At 42.0% G+C, this 20,128-nt stretch overlaps 1 protein-coding gene across 2 annotated transcripts in view; it reads right to left on the bottom strand.

The window, feature by feature from the left end:
- Positions 1-20,128, bottom strand: part of BCAS3 (BCAS3 microtubule associated cell migration factor) — a 1,139,946-nt gene that overhangs the window by 1,094,246 nt on the left and 25,572 nt on the right. For both annotated transcript variants that reach the window (XM_030222408.1, XM_030222409.1), the window contains exon 5: positions 8,231-8,337. In XM_030222408.1, the coding sequence (XP_030078268.1) occupies positions 8,231-8,337 (107 nt within the window). The remainder of the gene's footprint in view (positions 1-8,230; positions 8,338-20,128) is intronic.

Raw genomic sequence — 20,128 nt, 5'->3', positions numbered from 1 at the left:
CCACCCCCGCGTCACCGGCCCCGCCCCCGCCGTCACCGGCCCCGCCTCCCACGTCATCGGGCCCGCCTCCCCGTCATCAGCCCCGCCTCCCCATCATCGGCCCCGCCTCCCATGTCATCGGCCCCGCCCAAAACGTCACTAACCCCGCCCAAAAACGTCACTAACCCCGCCCCCCACGGCCGAAAAAAATCAAAAAGCCGCCCAAAAAGCCGCCCGGAAGCCCAAAAAACCGCCCAAAAAACCGCAACCCGCCGCGGGCAAAAATTTCCCGCGGCGGGTCGCGGAAAACCGCCCAATTGGGCGGTAAAACCGCCCACCTGGCAACACTGCTGGGCTGGGCATTTTCCAGGCTTTTTATATTTTCTTGTTGGTGGACCCTAGGCTGAAGTCAGGTGGAGTGTGCTTGATCCAATGAAAACTCAAGGATAGCTGAAAACTAGTTTCATCTAGTTTTGAGATGGAGCATGCTAACTGGTCACATGTTTAATGACATCATAAGACTTCTGCTGGTCCATTGTCTGAAAGTAAGTGGGCTTCTTTTTTCTGATTAGATAGGTAGGTGGGCTTTTCAGTCTGAGTCTTTGTCTGAGAATAGGTGGAGTTTCACTGTCTTTGGTTAACTGTAGTCTCTGTGATTGCTGTCCACTTTCAGAGTTTTGTTCTTTGGAGATGTGTTGATGGGCTTAGATATCCACCCAGCTAGTTTTTATCATCAGTAATTTCCAGGGAGAAGGGGGAAGGTGAAAGTAAAGTCTTTGCATCTGTATATATTTTATATATATACATTTGTATCTGATCCAGCAAAATCAATAACTCTGACAATTAAACTCATATCATGCTACAAATAAACCACACAATATATCATATAATCTTAAGGTTCTTTATAGTAATCTAATATCCCTAGTACCTTAATAAGTTTAAACAACACAATAATACGAAGATGCAGATAGTAGTCCAGCAGCGAGAGGAGTGCAATCCTGTCTTTTGCATTGAGCATCACATGTATGATTACCTCCCAGTTGACGAGAGGTTATATGTATGTGCTCAATGCAATGAGCTCTTAGCTCTCAGAGAATGAGTCCGTTCTCTTGAGGCTAGAGTAGCAGACTTGGAGGAGCAGAGGGAGACAGAAAGATACACAGAGGCCTACAAGGACGTTATAGAGAAGTCCCACCTCCAGTGTGGCAGACTTTATATTGGAGGAGGAATGAGGAAGAAAAGCATCACCCAGGACCTGCCCAACAGGGGATGAAATATGCTCTTCCACTGAGAGTGTGTCTCCAGGAGCTTCTGCCCAGGAGACAAGGGTTAGGACAGATGTTGCAGTTGGTGATTCAATCATTAGGCATGAAGATAGCTGGGTGGTTGGTGGGCGTGACACTTGCCCACCTGATGCAAAGGTGGCGGACCTCACGAATCACCTAGGAAATATTTATGAAACAAAAACAAGACCACCTTTCAAGAATACCATAAAGAAGAGACTCAGTTTTATAGTGAGTTGATCCTGCCAGTACTTATGCTTGTCTCAAAAATTAAGCTATGCACATGTAAGTACACACGGCCAGTACAGTGGGGATGACTGTGGCCTATTACTACAAAAAAAGGCTAGGAATATTTCTGCCATCCAAGTAACAAAAATTTCAAGATACTCACCATAAAACTGAGTCTCTTCTTTATGGTATTCTTGAAAGGTGGTCTTGTTTTTGTTTCATGAATATTTACTTGGAAGTGGAGTTTTTTTTGTAGACTTATGATTAAAAGGAGTCCTCTTTATTTGTGAAAGTGTATCTTTCAAACTGAGGTGCCTCCAATTGTACTTTTTCATTGAAATATACAAGACACCTTCAAATACTAACATAAGTATATGTAGAACTAATTTTACAGTGTTGGTCTTGAGTTCTACAGATCCCATAATTTTGTGATTTCAATTACCCCAACATTAACTGGATAAATGCTACATCAGGGAGCACTAAGGAGGTAAAATTCCTAGATGTAATAAATGACTGCTTCTTGGAGCAACTGGTCCAAGAACCAACAAGAATGAGAGCTATTTTAGATCTAGTCCTTAGTGGAATGCATGGCATAGAACAAGAGGTAACAGTCTTGGATATGCAGGGAAACAGCGATCATAACATGACCAAACTTGAGCTGATATCTGGAGTGAAGTCATTAAAGAAGTCTACTGTAACAGCATTCAATTTTTGAAAGGATGGCTATGACAAAATGAGGAAATGGTTAAAAAGAAACTGAAAGGGTCAGCTGTGAAGATTAGGACTTTAAATCAGGCATGGTCATTGTTTAAAAATACCATCATGGAAGCCCAGACCAGATGTATTCCACATATTAACAACGGTGCAAAAAAGAGCAAACAGCCAGCGTGGTTAAAAGATGAAGTGAAAGAGGCTATAGGAGTCAAAAGAGCATCCTTCAAAGAATGGAAAAAGGATCTGAATGAAGAAAAGTCCATAGTCCGCTACTGAGATAGATATGAGGGAAGCTACTGTTTGCCCTGGGTTTGGTAACGTGGAATGTTGCTGCTATTTGGGTTTCTGCCAGTTACTTGTGACCTGGATTGACCATTGCTAGAAGCAGGATACTGGGCTAGATGCATCTGACCCAGTATGGCTATTCTTCTATTCTTAAATTTACTAGCCAAATGCATGCATACATTTATAAAATACTGCTATGCAAGCTGATAAGTGTTACCTTATCCACTTCAATGGAAGTGGCATACCTAAATCGGTATTCTGTAATTACATGCTCAGATGGCATAGTGGACAACTATAAGAAGGGCTTTCACAGGGGAGGAGCATGGGAGGGCAACTTATAGAAAACAGATAGTGACGCACATAAATGTTACATTTAGGCAGAATCATTTATGCGTTTACTCTTGCAAACAAGTGTCCTTACAAAATACGCTCACTACCAGTTTTATTTAGCTGCCTAAATAGAGGTGCCCTGTTATAGAATTGCCTCCTAAATGCAAAAAGGCTGTGCCATAACTGCTGGTAGTGTGTCCAACATGTCCCCATAGAGTTACTGCATAAAAAAGTTCATTACCATACTTTAATGGAATAATGCTGAAGTGCTAATGTTTACATGTCAATTATGAATGTAAATGTTTAGAATAATGTCATTTACACATATCTGCCAGAATTCTGCCTAAACACTATTTTATAATTACATTCAATCTACCTAGCATGTAATTGCAAGGGGAAGGGGCGTAAAGTTACACAAATATCTCTGGCAATTAGGAACTAACACCGATACCAGCTCTATGGCTGGCGTAAATGCTGGCACCTAATTTTTACCAACATATTTAAGCTGTTACGTTATAGTCTATAAACAAAAATTAGATATTCATGTTGTTTATGGAATAGGCTCCTACCAGTTATGCAGTTATAGAATTTCCTTCCAAACGTATTTGCAATTAGCACTTTAGGAGGTGATTAAGTGCACCCATGCAACTGCACAAGTATCAGCACACAATGAAACACTATGCACAAACTGCATTATGTGATCCACTCCCTTTTTCTGCACATAATTTGCCCATTTCTCTCCCCATAACATGGTATGCAATTAGCAAATGAATTTGCATGCAAATTATCTATTGTTGTCATGCCAGCATATAACAGTTACCATGCTTCAGTAAACAGGAAAATAGGAACCTAACTTAGAATTCTAATTTTTTTCAAGTTTTTATGGACCCTGCCCTTAATGTTTTAGGAGGATGAACTAAAAAATATCAAAATTAATTTAATTCAATTCAAATTTTCACTGTGATGGTTAGGATAGACATGATGAGGGGCAATCTCCTGTAGTAGGAATGGTCAGGTCACCATGGCCTAAGAGACCAATTCAGACGGAAGCTCGAAGGAACAAGAGAAAAAAAATCTGCCAAGCTAAGAATATTTAAAGAAAATGGTACACCAAAGCCACAGGTTTTTACAGGACAAGTTCCCTATAGCCCTTTCCCTTTCAAATAATCCAGTTGAGTTTAATTCCAGCTGCCAGAACTATGCCATTACCAGGGCCCAACATCAGCACATTTGTAAACCCAAGGTTAAAACATAATTTTGTTGCCTTTCCATTTAAAAACCTTCAGGCAAATCATATGTCTGTTTCCTCCTCCAGTTTCAAGAATAAAAAATATTATTTATTAACATTTAACTCGAAACTTACATTAGCTACTCTAATACTGTCTAAACTCCAATTCAAAATTCATACTTTAATAACTGCACTTGGAGACATTACCTAAAATAATTACTTCAGCTCATTATCATTTATTTTTCTATTCTATATGGAGATTTATAATCTGCTTTTAAGCCCTAAGGTGCAAAACGGAGAAAAGAACAAGAAACTTCCCAATTGGAAGGAATTTACATAACATTTTACAATTAAAATATAACAATAAAATTTTTCTGAATACATTCTTGCAACTCTAGGGCACTAATCAGTAAACTGCACCCTTCTTCTCCATCATATCTGATTAAGCAAAAAAAATGTCAAAAATGCTGCATCCAATTACTGGCCTTCCCCAAGGGTGCATGGTACTAAAATATGGAGCTATGGACTCAAAGTAGAGAAAATTATTAAATTTAAATATTTTCTTGCATCTCAGGGTTTGGCATGTACCACATGAACCATCACCAGTGGAACAGTGAGTTTTGCAGCATATCAGAGTGGCATATATTCCCCTTGCAGCTTCCTAATAGTCACAACAGGAGGAGCAAGGGAAGATGTGTACCCGCATCATGTGGTAAAAAAGCTGGTATCCAGCCCCATGACACAACTGAATAAATAATTTCACAAATTAGAACTCATATTCTGTGTTTCAGCATAACAGCACTAGATTGCAGTAAAAAACAAACAAACAAACAAACAAACAAACAGTCTCCAGGAGCATGCTGATTTCCCTATACATTTTATGTCACCTGATTACATTGCTCATTCCTCTAAGTTTCACTTCATTTTCTCCACTCTGCTTCCCTTCCCAACCTGTTAGTGACATCTAATGTTTGTTTTCAGTAATACAGTTTTAAATAGTCAAACAGCAAGAGACTTTTCTGCAATTTCACTCTGATATATAAAGATATTTCAAAAGCTGCCTTCACAAAAATATTCAAAAGTAACGTATGTGGAGGGGCATTTTTGAAAGAAAGGCCAAGTCGGAATTGGGATATCTTGCTCATAATGTTTAACAAAAAAAAAAAAAAAAAAAAAACAGTCCACCTTACAGCCATTAAATGGCTACACAGATGTCCCTGGAGAGCAGAGGGGCAGACTACAGTTCAGTGCAGTGGACTTTAAACAACGGAACCCAAATACAAATCCCACCTTTAAACCTTTATAATCTTATTGTGAGCCCTTCAGGAACAGATAAAAATTTACTGTGCCTAAAGGTACACCACTACAATAGCCATCACGCTTGCAGATGCCTTATAAATTCAGATTTCTATGTTCCAGGAGGAATCATATATTTGTACAGAAGTAAGAGTTAAAGATGGTGTTACACCTGGGTCTACTGCACTGACCACTAAGCTACTCCTTTCACTTGCTTACTGCTCTGTTAGGAAAGTCCATAATACCTGAAGCTGTCGTAAAGCCTGGTATCCACTGTCACTTGCACTTCTTGGGGGGGGGGGGGGGTCAGTATCCACTAGCAGATTAAGGAAGGGTTATGCCTTCATCCCTCCAGTGATCAGCTGATCAATCAGGGCACCTTTTTGTATCCTGACCATGACTGAAACAGGTCTAGATAAAAACATTCACCTTTTTTGTCTTGGACGTTTCTTCCTATTCCATTATCGCTGAAAGACACCCCAATTTTGGGCCTGCCCAAAACATGCCTCCAACACCCCCTCCCCCCTTGCTATTTGGACGAACTGCAGTGCAAAACATCCAAATTCTGCTTTTGAAAAATCACGATTTGGACGTTTTCAGTAGACAGACCTTTTATGGCCATTTTGAGACATATTTGATTTGAAAATGAGAACCACTGTAACAGTAGATGACGGCAGATAGAGACCTGAACGGTCCATCTGGTCTGCCCAAGATAAACTCATAGTATATCATATGATAACATATGCATACTTGATCTTGAGCTATCCTTGCTATTTTCAGAGCAAAGACAGGCTAGTGCTGGGCAGACTTCTGCTTACTTCCCAACTCCTGGAGTTGCTGTCTAAACATATAGGAATCATTTGTGCTTACCGCACACATTCTTGAATCCTGTTACCGCTTTTGTATTCCACCACCTCCCACAGGAGAGCATTCCAGGCATCCACCACCCTCTCCATGAAAAAGAGTACTTCCTAACATTAGTCCTAAGTCGCCCCCTGTAACCTCAATTCATGTCCTCTAGTTCCTTCTCTGGAAAAACTTTATTTGCACATTAATAGCTTTCAAATATTTAAAAGTGTGTATCATATCACCCCTCGCCCTCCTTTCCTCTAGGGTACATATTCAGGTCCTCAAGCCTCTTCTCATAAGTCTTTTGGCGCAAACCCCACATCTTTTTTTGTCCTTCACAAGATATGGCCTCCAAAACTGAACACAGTACTCTTTAAAGAATTCATGATGTTCAGCTGTGCACACACACCAAGTTTAAGGGACTCGCATAATTATTCAATATATCATTAATATGAAAAAGTATATCACATCAGAGGTGGGCAAAGCATAGCCAGCAGATCTTTGGCCAGTAGACAATCTTCCAGTTCACAGAGAAGCATCAAGAGGGGGCCCCCTCCCTCGCTCGACAAAGAGGCTGCCATTCAGCCAGAGTCATTGAACCAAAATATCTGCCCACCCTTGAGTTATATTGCATTCTTCTTCCCCAAAAAGAAATTGCTTTTCTTCTCTACGTAATTTTTTTGAATTCTTAACTCACCACTATAAAACTTTTCCTTCAAAACAAACAGTTTATACAAAGCTGAGCTTTCTATCCCCTATTGCCTAACTAAAAAGACTACCTCTACTTCAGGAAGCAGGAAAAGCCTGACTCTTCTCCTAAACCTTTAATACACATGGTGATTGACTGTTCACTCACTGACCATCTGGACTAGCTTGCTGCATACCCTGTAACTAAGGCCAGTTCCTCATACCTTATTCAACCCATACATATAATTTGCCTTCAATTTAGCCACCCATCTATTTATCCCAACAACTTTGTTCTTCCCATCTTGTTTGTCTACGGGTCTATATGTCTCAACTGCACGTGCCAACTCGGTTGCTTATTTAATTGCATCGTACTGGCATTCTGAGCATCATATCTGTTATCTGAATGCTCTAATGCATGCCTATTAAGGGGGGGGGGGGGGTATTTGTATTGTGCAGACCTCATAAGAATCATATGCATTGTAAAAGAATATTCCTAAATTCTGCCAGGTGTAGTGATCAGACCATGGTCCCAGGGCTTAGAGCCTTCTGTCCTCCATTTGGAATGGTATACGGGAGCTTCAAGAGGGAATATGGGCTCAGAAGGGAAGAAAGAAAACATGGGCTGGAATCCCGGGAATGGAGGGAGTTGTAATGGCTCTTAGCAACAGGAAAGGCACCTCAATAGAAGGAAGGTTCCAGTTACTCTAAACTCTCAAGAGCTGCCTCTCACAGGTGGGAGGGGCCCGGGGAGAGGTTGGAAAACTCCTAAGAAGCCCAACCCAGAGGAAGGGGGGGGGGGGGCAAACACAGGGAGGAGAGGGCGAGAAGGGGGCTCCCTCCCAGCTTTGATAGAAGACCCCAGAGCAAGTCCTTGTCCAGTAAACAGGTTATCTAGGGGTCCTTTTACAAAGGCGCACTGAAAAATGGCTTGCGATAGTGTAGGAGCAGGTTTTGGGCGTGCACCAAACTAACGCGAAGGTGGGTGCGATGGGCACGGTGGGTCGGATGGCTGCGGCCGGATGCATCGCCGTGGGTGGGATGGTGCCGGGAGGGGGGGCATCGCACCTCACAGGCAACTGCTCAATGAGGAAAACCTTGCTAGCGCCCGTTTCATTTGGGTCAGAAACGGGCCTTTTTTACTAGTATATTTAATATTTTCACTTCAAAAATTAATGTATTACAACTGATTTTTAAACATCATTCCTCCAAAGATTGCTCTTCAGTGACTTCAGTTGTATTAATACGACACATCCACTTGGTTAAATTGGTGCTAGTACACAATTTAGAATCTGCTGCTTTCACAATCTGCAATTTGACAGAAAGAACCTTCCAGAAAGAATCTCTTACTTACCGGTATGCTCCAGATCTGCATCCCGTCACTGTAGCCAATCATTAACACCAATGGGGGCTCATTCCCTGTACTATGCATTTTGTGAAATTCCATATTCCTCGATGTATCTATAATTGCAATGAAACAAAGATGTACATTTACAACTGCTACGTTAAAATATAATACACTATAGTTGATTGGTGGGATACAAAAATGTTTTACATAAATAAATCATGAAAATTAATCTAAGGTCATGAGTTTCCAAGCAGCTCAATATTCCAGAATCATATATGCTTTGTTGGCTGCTTTTTTTTTTTTTTTAATTTTGCAGACAGAAATGGGGGAAAGTTATTTTACCTCACAAAGCAAGCGACTATGATAGAAGGTTTACACAATGGGTACAACGGGCATTTTTTCAATCCACAGATAAATAACTCTAGGTGCTATATGACTTCAACAACATTATTAGTGAACTTAGAGGTACTTTTACTAAGCTATTGTAAAAAGTGGCCTTAGTGCGCCTTTATGCATATTTTTACTGTGTAGTAAGCAGGGCTGTGGAGTCGGTACAAAAATCCTTCGACTCCGACTCCTCAGTTTATGGTACCTCCGACTCCTCAGTTTTTAATATGTATTTTTTTTGCATGTTGACTGAAAGAGTGCAGCATGCATGGCTGCATGTTAATGTTTGGGTTTAAAATCTATGTCATTGTGACTTTTTATTTTATTTATTAAAGAAACTATAAATATTCATTAATCCTAAAGTTTAAACAAAAACACACACATAAAAAAACAAGGTTATGTTTATTGTTTTTTTTTTATCAAGTATAAAGTCATCATAGCATTAGCAAGTATAAAAATCTGGAACAACCACATCCTTTGGAAATTCTAGAACAACATCCTTTGGAAATTAGAACAAAATCAAAGTTAACCTACATAAACCAAAAACATTTGGAAAACCTAAAACAACTTATATATTATTTAAACTTGGCATATATAGCTGTAGAATAGCTGTTAAACATAATCCAAAATTAACTAATATATTGTTCTTAGAAACAGAATTGCTTCTGCCAGATCCTCCTTCATAGAAGCCCTTAAATCTGATTTGATTATTTTCAGTGCTGAAAACAGTCTTTCAACACTGACTTGGGTGGGTGGCATTGCTGTTACGGTTCTAGCTGCATCACTGACAATCTCTGGATAAACAATGATGGCTTCTTCTATAGTCAGTTTTGATGAGCGGTCAAACTTTTCCACTTCTTTTAATCCTTTAAAAAACTCTTACATGATGAATTTCTTTATATGGACATTTACAGGTTGCTTTTCCATGCTTAACCTATAGAAGATCCCTCGACATCGCTTTGCTTTTGAAGCTTCCATTTTGTCCAAATAGGCTTGAAAATTCTCTTCTTCATTTGAAGAGGATGAACCTGAGTTACCATTACCACCAGTATTTATAGCTTTAGCTTCATCCAGTGGTTTATGAGTTTCAGGTAGCAACCCTTTCATGCGAACTGCTATGTCATAGAGTGCCTGTTTTCCTGTAACAATTTGGTCACTGCTCAACAAAATTCGGCTCATTGGATCAACATAAATAGCAGCTAAGAGAATTTGATTATCCAGCAAGAGCTCCTCTCTTTTCCTCATTGAAGATACAATGCCATCAGCAATTAACCCCCCACTTTTGTTAAGGTTATATATCAAGCCCTTCCATTCCAAGAAGAATTTACCTGGTGTTAAATCTTCATATTGCAGCTTCTTGGTAACAGCAAAAGGGTAAGAAAGTAGCCTTTCTAATTCTGTAACTTGAGCCCACTGGTTTTCTTTTAATGAAACATTTACATTGTCCAGTTCTTCAAGAAAGTCTTTTAGTTCAAGCAAACGCTTTATCATCAAGTAAGTGCTTCCCCAGCGCGTTGCTTGATTCAAAATGGCTCCTTTTCCAGCACGTCTCTTCAGAATAGCATCTGTTTTAGGGATTCTGGCTGCAACAGCTACTTGCCTCAACTTGCTAATCAGTGTAGCCGCATGACGATCCTTCAATCCATCTCTTATTGCTAGTTGCAGAGTATGAACAGCACAACGCATGTTGAATGGTAAAAAGCTTTGATACTTCTTCAGCAATATCATCCAAACTTTCACAGCTTTCTTGAATTGCAGAACTGTCATCTTCTGATATTTGTATGCTGCTTTCTTCATCAACTTCCTTCATTTTTTCAATTGTGCTTAACATATTTGAAGCATTATCAGTTACAATACATAGAATGTGTTCCTTTTTAATTTCAAAATCTTCTAAAACACCTTCCACTAACTTCTGCAGATACTCACTGGTATGATGTGCCTGAGTGTCCTTTACTCCTAATATCCGGGTTATTGTTTTTTTGTTTTCATCAGCAAATCTAACATTAATTGCAAAATAATTGACTCTGTGACGTGTGCATGCATCCATTTTAATAAAGACAAAACGTCCCTTCAGACCTTTTCTTAGTTCTTCCTTCTTACATTTGGCCTCTTCAAGTATAAGTTTCCTTACACTTTCTCGTTCCAGAGAAACTCCAAGCTTTTTAGCCATTTCTCCATTTAAGCCTAAAAATGCTGGTTGTGAAAAAAAAAGATAGTGGTATACTATTCTTTACTGCCATTTCAATAATGTGGTTTTTGAATTTTTCTGGTGTCATTGTTATAGTAATTTTGTCAGCTGTAAAAAATCTTGATAGTTGTGTCTGGCCTCCAGTAGATTTCTGATCTTTTATTGACCCTGAAGTAGATGGAATGTTTTCATTGCTATCTTTCTCATTCACAGCTTCTAACACTTTAGGATGGAAACGCTGCAAGTGTCTTTTTAAATTTTATGCTCTTGTAGGTGCATTTTTTTCATAACCACTGAAACTGCTAATTTTTGCATCACATTCTTTTTCACCATCATCATCTTCTATAATACATTGACATACATAATGTTTCCCATCTGTTGATATTGTAAAGTGTTCATAAACAGCAGACTTTGTCATGTTTCCTGACATTCTTTTTGCCATTGTGAATGGTGTGCCACTTCCACTAAAATATAAAGCTCTTCTTACAGAGAGAGAGGAAGTTGGGTGGAGTCTCTCTGCTGCCTTATCTGTGTGTGCTGAATGATCTTCTCTTGGAGCTTAAGTTCACTGTGGGGTCAGAGAGGAGGTGCTCTTCAGCAGGTCAGTAAATGCAAAGGGAGACTGAGCAGAGGGAAGCTCTCCAGCAAAATAGTTCAGCTGGACTTCACACTAGTGAAACAACTAGGTACTAAGCTTTATTCACAGCAGAGAAGTACTTTATTCAAATGTATGAGGAGTCGGAGTCGGTACATTTTTGCCGACTCCAACTCCGACTCAATGTACCCAAAATTGCTGCCGACTCCGACTCCACGACTCCGACTCCACAGCCCTGGTGGTAAGACCATTTTTACCGGAGCCGGAAAATGGTGATTTTCTATTTTTGCTATTAATGGCCATGCGCTGTTACCATTAGCGCACAGCCGTTAAAAAGAATTACTGCAGGAGCACTTACCGACACCTATTTTGTAGGTGGTAAGAGCTCACACAGTAAACCTGTGCTAACCAGTTAGTGTGCACCAATCCAGATGCGCTGATTAGTGTGGAACACTTACTCTCCTCCTTCCCAGACATGCCCCCTCCAACAAAAACTTTGCAATATTTTTTAGCACACAGGTAGTATGTGCTGATTTGGAACTTACTGCAGGATGCCCGAGTGCATCCTGAATTTATTTATTTATTTATTGCATTTGTATCCCACATTTTCCCACCTATTTGCAGGCTCAATGTGGCTTACATAGTTTTGCTATGAAACTGTCATTCCAAGGTATCAGATACAATTAGTAACATGCAAAGATTAAGTAAGGGAAAAAAGAAAGTGAATAAGTCATTTTAAGCTTACCGCAGCTTAGTAAAGGAACCCCTTATTGTTAATGAAAGAAAATGTTCTGGACATGTTTGTCTTTGCAAACAAAGGTAAGCACACAAAGCATCTCTCTAAATAATATTCATAGCTGGATTGACTCATTAAGCAGACTTGGCCAAATCATCTAAACTGCAGCGGTTCTAGGAGAAGCACCAAGGACTTTGCTGTGTCTAACACAGGACACTGCCCAATAATTCTACTCAGGGCTTTTTTTGTGGGGGTACTGAATACCGGCACCTTTTCCAGTGTCTGCTAAAATTGACCCATGGTCTCCAAGTTTTAATCAAAGAGCTCAGGCTCTACACACCAATTCTGCCTTGTCATAGATTATGTGACTGGATGCAGGGGGCCTGGCTATTGTGGGGTGGGTCCCTCAGTGATCAGCCCACCCCTGAAGGGTGGCCTGGCATTTGAGTACCGGCACCTTTTTTGCTAGAAAAATTGCACTGATTCTACTGATCAGTATTAGGAATCTCAGGCAGCAGAGGATAGCCCTTCTGCTCTGCAATCTATCCCTTCCCCTCCCAGACAATATAGAGCAAAAAAGGAAAGAGCCATCACTGTGCTTGCTAATTCAGCCCCTCCATGCTTGTTTCCTCTTTACTTCAGGGAACAGGAGGGGAGAAGATGAAGCTGTAGTAGAACATGAGTTCATATTTTGTATGCGTATTTCTATTTAGAATTTGTGGTCTCTTCTTATTCTATATTTGGTAAGGGCTGTTCTTTATTCTGTTACAAGTTTTGTTAATGTATAGTTTCTGCTACTCTGCTTGTGGATCACATCAACCTTTCCCGTTTTATTCTCTTTTCTGCACATTGCAGATTTGTTTTCCTAGTAGGAGGTGTATTAATAATAACATTTGGCTTTTTAGACTGCCTTTTCAGATAATGGCGGGATTAAAGCATTTTTTTTAATTCAGATACAATACAGTCCTAACCCAGTGCTGGGAAACTTGTGCTCTTTTACAACTTCAAGTGCAGCCTGATATAATGTAAAAAAAGGTTTTGGGGTGCCTTTTTCTTTTCTTTAATGACATGTACACAGCATAAGTATCAAGCACCAGATCCTTTGTGCTCCTGTGCCACTGAAGACCCTGCAGTCCCATCCCTTTATGACTTTACTTCCGTTGCGGTATGGGATGGAACGGCAGGGCCTTCAGTGGCACAAAAGCATGAATGCTTAACAGTGTTTAATCCTGTTTTTAAACCTGCTGTTGCTGCTCCAGAGGCAGTTATGAAAAGGAGGAATGCTGGGCCTTAAGAGTAGGTGGGGGTTTCTACAGAAGAAAAAAAAAATAACTTCCTTTGCTCTCACTTACAGAGCTACTTATTCCTATCGTTTCCTATAGTTCTGTACTCCAGGACAATCCATGTAGCCTCTTCCTTTCTCCAGGTTCCCTGCATTTCTGCCGCTTTGATATTATTTTTCACAGCGCAACTCCTCCACCTTTTCAGCCCTCTCTATACTTCCTAAAAAGATCATAGCACGGTATGGTCACATCCCATGATTGAACCATGTCTCTGTAATGGCAACAATATCTAAGTCTTCCTCAAACATCAGGGCTTACAAATCTTGAACCTTTTTACTATAAAGTCAGCAGGAGAACACACATATAGCAAATTATAGCAGCAAGCAGCTCTATAAATGAAAGGAAAGGCAAGTTTTTGTTTTCCTGTATAGGATAGATAGAGGTAAAACGAGCAATGTTCTAAGAAAAGGAGAGAGAGCAGTATAAAATCTATGCATCAAACCAAATACAAAAATCTGAAAATATATAAAATATATAGCTTTCAGGCTTGTAGTGCTTCTCAGGAATTCCCAACTCTCTAAAAAGCAGCCCCTCCTTTAAAGAAACAGACTCTACTAGGCACCAGGTACAATGGGACCAAATTAATTAAATTAAAACCTTGTGAACTGTCACAGGAATCTAGGGACTCTGTTGTGTACTTGAAACATTAACCTTTTGCTTTTTATACATATCTATATGCGCAATTATCAAAACTGTACATTTTGGTGCAAAGTTTATAGACACTTACTATGGGTAAAGAGGGCATACTTGAAGGCTTTTAGTATGTACCATTTTCAGAAAGTCTTTTCTTCTGATAAATCTGTATTTACCAGCACAACTGGCTTTAAAGCTATCTTCTCTTTAATTATCAAAGTCTCATGGAAGGGACTAAACAACCTGTAGCAGAGTAACCTAATTGCTGGAGCAGTGGGATAACAACCAGGAAAGCCATGTTCAAACCCAGTAATGCTCCTTGTGATCTTGGGCAAATCATTTAATCTAGAGGCAGACCAAAACTGCCCCCCCCCCCCCCCAGCAGACACCGAATGTGCCACCAAATTCGCAGCCAAAACTCATCATCTGGTTTTGGCTGAAACCAAAATGGAAAGCTCAAGTTTAGCTGCATGAGTGTGAATCAGTGAGGGCCACGGGGGATTGTCAGACCTTGCAGCATACATCCCTCTGCTAAACCCACTGTATTCAAGCCAGAATATAATTTAAATAATAAAAGAACATGTTTTATCTCCAAGCAAAATAGCCTCCACGCCCATGGACCACAACTAATGAAAACAAACTAAAAACCATAGTACTTTTACAGTGGCTGACTGTGCCACACTGGGAGCAACTGCTGATGTCCCAACTCCACAGAGAGGCTAATTCCTTAAAGAGCTTATTATCCCAAATTTACAGACTTAAATCCTTATTAAACTTTTATATCTAAAGCATTTATTTGGTGCACTCCATTTACCATATAAACTATCATAACTGCATTACTTGCAATTGCAATACAAAAGACAAAAAATACACAAAGAGAAGCCCCTTACCCTCCGGACTACGTTACAATCCCTGGTGGTGTAGTCAAGACAGCAGCAATGCTCCCGTCATGGTGAGGCAGTGAGCAAAAGAAATTGAATAATTCTGAGAAATCATATGAAGGGTTAATTTTGTTTAAAGGTGCTCAGATATTATTTTAAATTCTCAGTTCTGCTAGCAAGTGAAGGAATGTTATCTGGTTTAAGTTATTTACATTTGCTGGGCTGGGTTAGAAAGGTCAGACACAGGAATTTCTTTCAACCTTGTGAGGGATGGATTGCTAAGCAAACACATGTATTCTATTATGAGCCGGTATATAGCAGGCTGTTTGTTTAGGATTAGTTTAAAATGCTTAGAAGAAATACTGTTTAGAGAGAGGCAATAGATTAGTATTTACAAGTTTTTGATATTTAGAATATGTTTACTCTGTGTAGTTAAATGTAGAATGTCTGTTAAATTCTGTATTACTCTTTGTCTGCTGTTTAAGACTGCAGTTGAGGAGATCAACATGTGGTTAGACTTATCTGCAGTTCTGGCTGGTTTAATATATAAGCTGATAGGTGAACGAGGTCAGGGCTAGTTAGCTCTCGTCTCCTTGATTAATTATAAGCTAAGTGTAGGACTGGGTCAGTTTGAGGAATACCAAACCTATGTAACTGATATTTCAAAAGTAATGATTGGTTGAGGCAAGGTGACCAATCTATTCCTTAAACCAATTGGGAGTAAAGGGGGCTAGGCTAGGAGGAGGGCTTAGGACCCTATTTAAGTAGGAGCAGAAGCAGTTTACGTCAGAAGGAGCTCAGAAGAAAGGAAGAAAGCTGGAAGACAACAGGAGAGACAGCATAAGAAGAGAAGCAGCTGAGACAAAGACACAGAGAGCTGAGAGAAAGACACAAAGAGCTAAGAGAGGAGAAGAGAGCTAGAACTGATGTCCTGCTTTGTTTGCTGGCAAATAAAGAAGATTTCTCTCTCATTCTGGTGTGTGCTGTCTGACTCCTGAAGTATCACAAATTCCTATCCCAATTCCTGCAACAATTCTTGGTGGCAGCGGTGGGATAAATCCTGCATTAATCCCAGCACCCAACTGACTGGAGAACATTTGCCGGGTATGTATTCTGTATTTTGTATTGTAATCCTAGCTAGGAAGTTGTAAACCAGCCCCTCAAGAAAGAGGGAAGGAGAATCTGATCAATTCTCAGCGAAGGCCCTAGTACCTTCTAGTCGCGGGGACTAGAAGCGAAAACGCTTGAGCTTATCTGTATCTGAGAAATTTGAAATTGTTGGGTGGGATTTTCTGTATGGGATGTGTGATGCTTGAATGTTAGAAGAGTGCAGACCTCTTACTGCATTCTCAAAAACTCCTTCCCTCTTTGTGTGTTGTAACTGTAAGCATTATGGGTGGGACATCATCTAGAACAATTGCTACCCCCCTAGATTGTATGCTTAGAAATTTCAAAAAAGGATTTTTAATTAATGACTATGGACAGACTTTAAGCTCAGGTACTTTAAGAACCTTGTGTGAAGTTGAGTGGCCATCTATGGGAGTGGGGTGGCCCCCTAGTGGCAGCTTAGATATTGAAGTAATCCGGAAGGTCTACAGCATAGTAGTAGGAGGACCAGAATATTCTGAACAACTCCCTTATATAGATTCCTGGGACAGCCTTGTGACTGACCCTCCCTCTTGGTTGAAAACTTATATGGGATCCCCAGTAAAATTCATGTTAGGCCGTGTTCAAAGAAAGATTAGAAAATCTAAACTAGAAGAGGGAAAGAGCCCTAGGAAGCCTACCACCCAATCGGTGGCTTCCGCCCCTACCTTGTCTGAGAAACCCATACTCTCTGATGACCCCTCAGACCTTGAGCCGCCACCTTATGGCCCATTGTTGGGGTTCCGTGCCGCCCCCAGAGATCCACGCCACCCAGCCCAAGCCTCTCCAGCACAGGCTTCTCCGGATAGTTCTTCCCCTCCTGTGCCAAACCTGCCACACCCTAGGTTGGACTTTTCACCTGGCCTCTACCCTTCTGTGCCAAATCCTCTCCTGTTAACCTCTGAAGACCCGTTTTGGGTTCCACTCCCTGACTCCTCAACTCCCGACAGCCCAGCCTCTCCTTCTAATACCCCTACCCACTCATCAGGGGCCCGGCATCCCTTTCAATGGACTGATTCACCTGTGACCACCTCTCAGTCTATGAGTACCCCTCCCCATCCCTCAGGGGTTCAACACACCTCCACTGAATGGGTTAGACCTGCTGCAATTACCTTTGAGCATGATAGGAGGGTAGCTCCTAGCTCTACCTCAGGTTCCATTCCCACCTCCTCGAGAGTTCTGCCACTTCGTCAGGTAACTACCACTCGACCGGATCCTAATAATCAGGGTCAGGTTATACAGGCACAGGCCTATCAGTATGTACCCTTCACAACCACCGATCTCCTGAATTGGAAGACGTATTATCCCTCTTATACTGAAAAGCCTCAGGCGGTGGTGGACCTAGTGACTAGCATTATGGCCACCCATAACCCAACCTGGACTGATTGTCAACAACTTCTCCTGACCCTCTTCACAACTGAGGAGAGGCGGAAGATTTTGCAAAATGCTGAGGCCATCACGCGAGAGCGTGTTCCCGAGAGGACACAGGACCCAGAGGGATGGGTTAGAGCTCGGTTTCCTCGCGCAGCTCCAGATTGGGATCCAAATGATGGGCAGCACTATGAACTGTTGTCTGGCTATTGCCGGGACTTACTGGAAGGTATGAGGAAAGGCATAAAGAGGCCCATTAATCTGGCAAAGGTCTCTGAAATTCTCCAAGGGGCAACTGAATCCCCTGGGGCCTTTCTAGAGCGACTAATTGAAGCCTACAGAACATACACCCCATTTGACCCTGAAGCCCAAGAAAACCAGAGAATGGTGAATAGCGCATTGGTGGCCCAGAGTATGCCAGATATCCGGAAGAAGTTGCAGCGTCAGGAGGGATTCGCAGGGATGAATACCACCCAGCTAATTGAGATCGCAACCAAGGTTTTCATTAATAGAGATCAGGAGGTGCGCCGAGAGGCTGACCGGAAGATGCAGAAGAAGGCCGACCTTTTAGCGGCAGCCATTACTAATTCCACTCTTAATCGAGGTCGACCTCTAGCTAATGGGAAGCCAAAGTGGGACCCCGGACCACCAGCCAGGCTCCGAGATTCCTTCAATCAATCCCGGCCAAGGGGGGAGAATCCCAGACCAAGATTGGAGAGGGATCAGTGTGCCTATTGTAAGGAAAGAGGGCACTGGAAAGATGAATGCCCCCAGAGGCGCCAGGGACTGAGAAGGGGACCAGGAGATCGAGGAAGCCGAGGCCAAGTTCGAGAGGGAAGATATGAGCCTCCTGAATCTGACATCATCGGGATAGCCGAGATGGCAGAATGGGACGAATAGGACAGACCGGGTTCCTACAAACTGGGCTCCCAGGAACCTATGGTCAAGTTAACTATAGGGAGCCGCTCAATTCCATTCATGATTGATACAGGAGCGGAACATTCTGTTGTGACGGAGCGATTAGCGCCTGTGTCTGGAAAAACTGTCCGAGTGGTGGGTGCCACGGGGGTGCAGAACCGGAGGCCCTTCCTGACAACCCGTAGATGCCAATTGGGCTCACACATAGTCACTCATGAATTCCTGTATATGCCAGACTGTCCAATCCCTTTGTTAGGTCGAGACCTGCTGTCCAAGCTTAGGGCCCAAATTTCCTTTGACTCTGATGGCCAGACTTCAGTCTCCTTTCGGCCCCCAACATCCAGCCCTAAGGGTATACTGAGTTTCTGTTGCCCTCTTGAAGAAGAATGGCGGCTGCATCAGTCGCAGGGCCAAGTTGACCTACCCCTGGCAGACAGCTTTCAGGTCAGTGGGGTGTGGGCAGAAGATAATCCCCCAGGGTTGGCCCGAAATATTCCTCCTGTACATGTAGATTTACTTCCAAGTGCCCGGCCAATCCATCTTCGCCAATACCCAATTCCCAGAAAGGCTCTGGAAGGGATCCAAGCACATTTGAATCGTCTGTTATCCCATGGAATTATTCGTCCTTGCCAGTCTCCATGGAATACGCCACTATTGCCAGTTCAGAAGCCAGGGACTGAGGATTACCGGCCAGTCCAAGACTTACGAGTGGTTAACAAATCCACTATTTCATTACACCCTGTAGTGCCTAATCCATATGTCCTGCTAGGATTGATACCTTCTGGAGCTACCCATTTCACAACACTAGATTTAAAAGATGCCTTCTTTTGTATTCGGGTGGCCCCCGCCAGTCAATTGCTTTTTGCCTTTCAATGGGAAAACCCAGTAACAGGAAGGAAGCTTCAGTATACATGGACCCGCCTGCCACAGGGGTTCAAGAATTCCCCCACTATTTTTGGGACAGCCCTAGGACAAGACCTTAAGACTTTTAAATCTGAGCCTTCCAGGCGAGTTTTACTTCAGTATGTAGATGATCTCCTGATTGCAGCAGTGACTCAGGAAGAGTGTTTTGAGGCTACCAGAGAATTGCTGGAGCTACTCTTGGATGCAGGCTATAAGGTCTCACGCTCAAAGGCCCAACTTTGTCAGTCAGAAGTGAAGTATCTGGGCTTTTGCATTTCCCAGGGAAGTCGGAGATTGGATGCTAGTAGGAAGCAAGCAGTAGCTGCAATTCCCCAACCCAAGTCCAGAAGGGAAGTTAGGGAATTTCTGGGAGCAGCCGGATTCTGCAGAATTTGGATTCCAAATTTTGCATTGATGGCGAAACCCCTATACCAAGCCACAAAGGGGGGTGAAAAGGAACCATTTGAATGGGGATCTACTGCTCAACAATCCTTCATTGCCATAAAGAGAGCCCTACTCCAAGCCCCTGCGTTAGGCCTTCCTGATGTGGAGAAACCTTTCTCATTGTATGTCCACGAGCGACAGGGGGTTGCTCTGGGTGTGCTGACCCAGATGATGGGATCCTGGCAGAGGCCTGTTGCATACCTGTCTAAACAGTTGGATGGAGTGGCTAAAGGATGGCCAGCCTGCATGAGGGCCATTGCAGCAACAGCCTTACTGGTCCAGGAAGCTGATAAGTTGACCTTGGGGCAAGAACTGGTTGTTAAAGTCCCCCATGCAGTTCTCACCCTCATGGAGTATAA

Source organism: Microcaecilia unicolor, chromosome 13, assembly GCF_901765095.1.
Source record: "Microcaecilia unicolor chromosome 13, aMicUni1.1, whole genome shotgun sequence".
NCBI lineage: Eukaryota > Metazoa > Chordata > Amphibia > Gymnophiona > Siphonopidae > Microcaecilia > Microcaecilia unicolor.
Note: the sequence above shows the minus strand (reverse complement) of the source record. Positions and strands in the feature narration are given on the sequence as shown.